This window comes from Perna viridis, chromosome 1, assembly GCF_037379345.1.
Source record: "Perna viridis isolate PV_CMFRI_1.1 ecotype Kerala chromosome 1, ASM3737934v1, whole genome shotgun sequence".
Lineage (NCBI taxonomy): Eukaryota > Metazoa > Mollusca > Bivalvia > Mytilida > Mytilidae > Perna > Perna viridis.
In genome coordinates, this window is record NC_142445.1 from 16180905 (window position 1) to 16188412 (window position 7508).

General features: G+C 30.8%; 1 protein-coding gene across 1 annotated transcript in view; it reads left to right on the forward strand.

The window, feature by feature from the left end:
- LOC148627457 (glutamine--tRNA ligase-like) overlaps nt 1–4373 on the forward strand; it is a 28345-nt gene extending 23972 nt beyond the window's left edge. The window contains exons 21-23 of the mRNA XM_088573568.1: nt 424–490; nt 3664–3789; nt 4249–4373. Of these exons, the coding sequence (XP_088429694.1) occupies nt 424–490; nt 3664–3789; nt 4249–4299 (244 nt within the window). The 3' untranslated portion in view covers nt 4300–4373. The remainder of the gene's footprint in view (nt 1–423; nt 491–3663; nt 3790–4248) is intronic.
- Nucleotides 4374–7508: the final 3135 nt, after the last annotated feature.

A 7508-nucleotide genomic window follows, 5' to 3' on the forward strand; every position in this document is an offset into this window, starting at 1 on the left:
TTTTATTTTTTGCATGTTACCTTCAAGTCCAACTACATATTGCTGTATTTTTTTTCTTTGTGAATTATATTATTGTGAAAATAACCCATGTGTAATTCTGGTTGTTACAATAATTCCTATTTGTTTTTAAATGCAAACTTGTATAGTACCCTTAAATATGCAAATCAAATCAATAAATTAAGATAGAAAGCAATGTTAATATAAAGAAAACAAAGAAACAAATAGATAATATGCAAAAGGGGCAACATATTTATATTCCTTATTTTTTTGGTATTGCCTTTGGTATAGATGCAAAAAGGTAAACATTTGTTTATAAATATATAATTGTAAATTGATTATAAATGCATACAGCAAATGAACAAATAATTCATAGACGAGAGACACTCATTTACATTGGGAATGATGATTTTCGTACTTTTTCAGATTTTACCACAAAAATCCAGAAGATCCATCTGAAGTGCCTGGTGGATTTTTGACAGATATTAACCCTGTGAGTTTGTTGGCATGCATTTTACACCATTATTTGTAATCTTGTTACCTATAATAGAATAATCTACTTTAGTATCAGCCCATGCAGGACATAACATGTTTTCCATACTGAATTCTCACAATTAAAAATTACATTGTCAAAAGATCATACTTCACAATTCTGGGGTCATTTAGAACAAATGGTCATGTATGAATTGGACTATGGCTTGGTATAGAGGTGTATGTTGCAAAGAATTAATAAAAAAAAAAGCACAGAGCAACTGTCAACACTAAATAGTAAAATTTTAGTATGAAAATGGATCAAAATAAATCTTAATCATTTCTGGACTATATTTATATGTGTAATGGTGTCAAATGTACAGTGTTAACAGTCGATAAATGGAGGTCATGACCTAAAATTTGACCAATGAAATGAATCTACTACATGAGAATTTTAAATTCCCTATGGAATTAAAGTGAATGGAAACTGTCCAGCAACATTAGTGACATTAAATTTTTGAAATAACATATAAATTGACTGCCCATGCAGATGGGTTCATTTGCTTTAATTTATTTAATTCAATTCAATTACATGTAATAAGTAATGTATCATGCATCAATGGATGTGGGTTCAGTAGTTGTGGCCTTTAAAAGTATCGTAAATTGCAGAACAAATACTTGATAATTTGACACAAGCTTTATATAGATGCACCAAATTGTGGGATCTAATTTATTGTAGCAGTTTTTACTCAACTGCTTGTTACAATCACTTGATATTTAAAACGATCTTCCTATAGGTTTGGCATGTTGTGAATTTTTATTTTGGACTGTTGTGACAAGTGTGGCTTCCTGTTTGCGAACTGTTTATATTTTTATTGTACACTTAAGTTTATGTATGGCGGTATTACTTGTGGGCTTTGTTTCAGAGATTAATTTTTCAGTTTTATTTGATAATGAATAATTTTCATATGTTTTTTTTTTCTATCTATAGAAAAATAACTTCAATCACATGACGCACACTTTATAATCAACTTGGCTTGTAAATTTTCAAGTTTGCACCATGGGCATTTAATACAGGACATTTGTATTGTGGTTGATTGGGAGGTATCAGTTGTGATTTGGTGGTTACAAGTATGAAAAATGTTTGGTTTTTTTGGCGGTGTGATATAAACAGGTATTTTCATCTTCAAAGTAGAATAGATGCTTTCATCTATGATAAAAGTTACACCCATTTTATTGCAACTGTCAAGTTATTCCTTTAAAAATTATAATTATAGCAGAAAATAAAAATAGCTAATGCAATAAGTTAAATATATTTAAGGTATCAGTTGTAGGATCTATCCTTTTAAATCAGAAATTCAGTAATTGAGATTGGGCCCTACCCCAGGGCTTGACATTTACCGGTGCACCTGGTCCATGCTCCCAGTTTTTAGTAGAGTGCAAGTTGCTCATTTACTTTTGTTACTTTGTATGTATTATTTTAGTTACTTTGTGTTCTTTTGTGGTCAATTTTCCATGTCTGGTCTTTGTCCCTGGATAACATTCTATTGATTTCTGCTAGAATCTTGGTTCCCTTGATTACTCTTTCTTTAAATTATGTGAACAAATATGCATTGTATTTGTGTTAATAATACAAATTACAATGCTAAATAAGATATTCATTTGATTATCTATGGATGTATGTTGTATTCTGAGTATTTTGCAATGATTTGTCACAAGAAATATAACATTATAAAAAAAAACCAAATCAGTCCGTGAACATTTTGAACATCATCCAATCCAAAAATTTGGTGCATTAGAATGGACACAATTGTCTGGTACCACATGTGTAACATATCTTTATTTCACATGTCTTGATATCTTGGAACATTTTTAATCAAGTTTATTTTTCTATATGATATATCTCTACTTTCTTTAAAAAAAAAATAAAACTTAATGGATAACATTCAGATTATTTCAAATCTGTTGCAATGATATTTCATTTGTAATCCTCTTCACAACTTCACAAATGTAAAATTGATATAAAGTAACAGTTTTTGTTGATAACAAGTACACTATGTATAGATATGCACCTGATTTTATCTGATCAATGCAGAGAATTTTTTTTTTTCTGACTAAGATAAATCTAGAAGTTTTATTTCCAGTGTTAGGATTAATGAAATGTATGATAATTTGATTCAGAATTATATATTTCATTTACATTTTCCTATTTTTAATAAGAAGTCTGTATACTGTACTTTCTTTATCTAAGTTAGAGTGTATTATTGTTTTCATATTAAATATTACAATGTCAACTTTGTCTGACCTATTGTATTTATGGTAACTTGGCTGTTATTTTTACAGCATTAGTCTTTTTAACACAATCGTACTACTAATTTGCATCTGTCCACCCACTAATGTTTAATAGGAGAATTATTTACAAGTAGTTGCATAAAATACTTCAGTGGTATAGTTTTACTAACTTTGGCTTCAATGATAAAAGTCTTTATGGTTAAAGATTTAAGTTATATAAGACATTCACTAACAATTGTAGTCACTGCCACTGTGCCAAATGTGATATTAATCTGATAGTGGCTGTTGTTTAGCTCAGAATGAGAATGAAGTGTTAAGTTGGAGTACATTTTTTATGGGCGAGCTAATATAAATTCTCAGTGTCTTGGTTTTCTTATTAATCTCTGATTCACACAGATTTAGGTCTAAACAGGTTCTATCAAGGGATTATAAATATTCTCCTCCAGAAATACATGGAATTTTTGTAATAGATGTTGCATATCAATCAGATATTACTGTATAATGTCATACATCACAATAAAAAACAGATCTGTTTAGTGTATTATTTGTTTTGCTGTTGTGACTTCAGCATCATGAATTACTTCTGAAATGTGAGGTTCTTTTTTCAGAATAAAGTTCTTAATCACTAAAGACCAGATTGTCAATACTTTTTCTCAACTATGTCAAAAATATATCTACAAATTACAACACAGCTGTTATTGTTTTCTTTGCTTTTTTCTCATATAGTGATAATTATGTGCTCTTTTGATATTTCTATGTAAATTATGTCTAACTATTTACAGATGCAAGTCATCAAATAAAATAAAAATATATCAACAAAACTGTAAATAATTACATGAGCTGTAACATCTGGTTCATTAGTCACATGACAAAAGTTGATGATCATGTGATTTATGTTTTCAGAACTCTATGTCAGTGATAACCAATGCATATGTGGATGTGTCAGTAAAGAATGCCAAACATTTTGACAAGTTCCAGTTTGAGAGAGTTGGTTTCTTTAGTGTTGATCCTGATACAAGCCATTCAAAGGTATGACCAATTGACTTAAGTAATTGGACCTCTCAATATTATCTGTAATTGAAGGTTATTTTGTAATGTACTATTCAGGCACAGATCTAAGGACAGGCATGCTTGGACTATCTCCCCTAAATTTGGGTAAAACTATTTTTGGCACGAGATCTTGATTTTTATCAAATTCACTTTGCTTGGCATTTAATTTTATTAACACACCTCCCCGAATCATGGATTGGCCTGTGCTGTTGCCTATTATAAGTACCATACATGTAAAAAGTTTGTGCTATATTAAGAAAAGAAGTTTAGGAAAAATCATTATGTTTCATTTTTGTTTTTCATAGAACATGTTTTTTTACACTAGATATACTTATCAACAAATTTAACCTTTAGTTTATAAAGTAGAACATATAATATCACATTTAAATGTTTTGCAGAGGTGGATGAATAAACATCGATCCACTTGTTTTGTTTCAGATGGTGTTTAACAGAACTGTAACATTAAAGGAAGATCCAGGAAAGAAATAGACAGTGCAATGTACTTACCATAACTCTGAATAAAACAGAGCAGGATTATTTATTAAATTAAAATTTTAATTTTATGACATACAATTTTCATTTTCCTTATATAAAAAATGCTGCAGATCTGTTTTTTCCCCTCATCATTTTGTCCACATATTAAGTATACGATAGAAATCAATTTCTTTACCATAATGTCATCACTCAGTAATTTAGAAAGCTATTGTCTATTTTTGTTAACAGGGATGATTTTTAGCGGAATTCTGCTAATTGAAATCTGGATTTCACCATTACGATTCTTTATTTTTACAGTTATTCATTTTCGACTTTACCAATGTCTGCTTTGTTTGATGACCTCGTAAAATCATCCCTGTGTTAATGCTATGAAGAATTATACTTATGAATCTGAAGTACGTTTGTGTTCTTAAATTTTGAATTTTAAATAAGCTGTTAATGTTTCTCTGGGTATCCTCTTAACCACTGCATAACACTACAAGTCAAACTTCCAAGAAAATTTAAATCTGTTGTACTAAATGTCCATCCATTCAGATTTCACTGCAAATTTCTCTAGCCCCAAAAGAATGGATTGATTTAACATTTTGTGTGTAGCTGTATATAGATACAATTTATGTTGTAAATTATTTTGGGTGCTGTTTGATATCAACTTCCTATTACTTTGGACTTAGCCACTTTTTACAAAATGAAATGATAGAGAAAATGTTCATTACAAAATCTTGTCTCCCAATAAGGCAAAACTCTCATCTCCCGGCTCCCAACAAGGCAAAACTCTCAGCTCCTGGCTCCCAATAAGGCAAAACTCTCGCCTCCCGGCTCCCAATAAGGTTTGTAAATCTTGTTCTCAATCTATTTTTTATCAGAAATTTTTACTATTAACATCAAAATCCGAAGACCAATTTGTGTTTAGTTTGCTACCCCTAGATACATCAATGCATGGTTAGCAAAATTTGTCTATTATGAGTTATCAACAAACTCATTTAATGTGGAAATAATTGTAAATGTCATATTTTTATCTTCCAATTTATGCAAATGAGATTTTGCTGACAAGATTGTAGTCCTCAACTTAGTAAACAACCAATACCTTTGATATGGACCCATTTTCATACAATCACAGGGTCACGTGACGAGACTTGCAGGCCATATGGATTGATTGATTTCAAATTTGGTGTGTGGCTTCATATAGATGGGGCATATGTTATAAGTAATTTTCATTGCTCTTAGAATATCAGCTTCCTGTATGAGTTTGGATATTCCAATCCAACACATGTAACGTCATTTTTTTTCATATACCAAAAATTCGAATTGAAATGGAACTGCTTAGTTTTCTTATCACATTCACTAGAAATTAAAGTTTTAAAATTGGATAACTTAACTTTAGAGTGCATGTTAATTTCACATTAAAAAATATCCATTTCTTTACAATTATTTACATGTACATTTAATACATATACAATGCTTTTAACTACTATTTGTTTATGTCAGCAATTTGAGTACTTCAGACCAAATGTGAAGGAACTCAGACTGTGATGAAAATGCATGCTGGGCTGGCAGAACATGTTAAATATAAGGTTTAATGGGGAAAAAAAAAATGCAGAATCTTGTAGGCCTTGTCCTTCTGGCAATCCTGGGTGCATTTCTTTTACCTGAAGCTGAAAAATGTTTCAAAAAACAGAAACATGATTCGGTGATTAAAAATACAACATTTGAGAAACTGTCACATGTTTCAGTTTCTATCAAAACAAACATGTTTCAAAAGTAACAAAATGGCTTGGTAGCGAAGCAAAATAATATCGGGACCGGTTTCGGTTTGTGTTTCAGTTTGAAACATCAATCACTTATGTTTCAAATGTTTCGATATCATGTTTCTGTTTCAAGTAAAAGAAACAGTGAAACATGAAAATGATTCAGAATCATGTTTCAGATTAGGGTAAAAGAAATGCGCCCTTGCAGACGAAGGTATCCAGGAAGGGTTTCCTACCGAAATGAATTTAATATGGTTCCAGAATTTGTTAATCAATTGAAAGAAATTGTTCAAAATACACAAATGAAAATTGAATACAAATTTCACTACCATAGAGATAAAAACTAAGGTTAGTCGAAAAAGAATTGTTCAGTGTTGTATTCAATAAGAAGAAAAACTGTTAATTCGATTATCCATTTAAAGTAGTCTGTCCGCCACGCTTAATGGCACTTACTTTGTCTTACCTTACTTTTAAAGGATATTAAACCGATAAAGTAATTTAAACTGTGCACGATGTTTATGTACATAGGTTACAGACCACCAATTCAACCAATGAGCATTTGGAACGTACGCAAAAATAGTCCTACGCAGAAATTACCCCTGTTCCTCATAGTGCTGTGAAAAAAGTTCTCATCTTATTTAAAAAATTGAAACAGTTTCTGAAAGGAAAAACATTTCTGTACATTTTATAGGTGCATTTTGCTTCTTGTGATGTGAAGCCTAATCTCCATAATGATTTTTAAATATACCCCTATCTTGTGAAAACACTTGGATTTCCCATGCTATTTATAGACCCTTCACTTCCGGTGACCAGTACTGCACTGCAAGTCTGCTAACCCCACATGCCATTCTGAGGATTGTGAGCTGACATATGTAGAATCATGCTGATATATAGTCATCTGCAGGTTAAAGTTAAGGTAAAGTCCAGAGAAGCCATTGAATATTGTGAAATTAGCATAGAAGCCTATGGGAAGTGGAATTAGTGGTTTTTAGCCTTAAGATGAAGCCATGGCAAAATGAAAAGTTTCTTGAAATAGCTTTAAACTACTTGAAGATCTTGTTAACTTTGCCATGAGAGGAATACACTACAAAAATCCTTCAAAATATGCATTTTTTTAAGTTATAGGTCCAAATTATGGAAAATTGGTCTTTTTGGCTGATTTTTATGTCCTATCTTGTAAAAAGTGTAGAAAATTTAGTAAAAATATCAAATATTAAACTTTGAGGGCTATATTTACCTAAATATGGTAGTAATAAGCACTTGAAATCAAGTTTTGTGTAGATTTGAGCAAAAATTAGGTTAGAAATGAGGAAAAACTCACTTTCATTACTGCGGTTAAGGCCATATAAGCATTCCCCTATGGCAACATGGAAAATCCATTATTGAGCACTTTTTTTGCTTTAGGTGCCCTTTACTGGTCATGTTTTAATGTGAAAACACTGTATTTACAAATTTAAA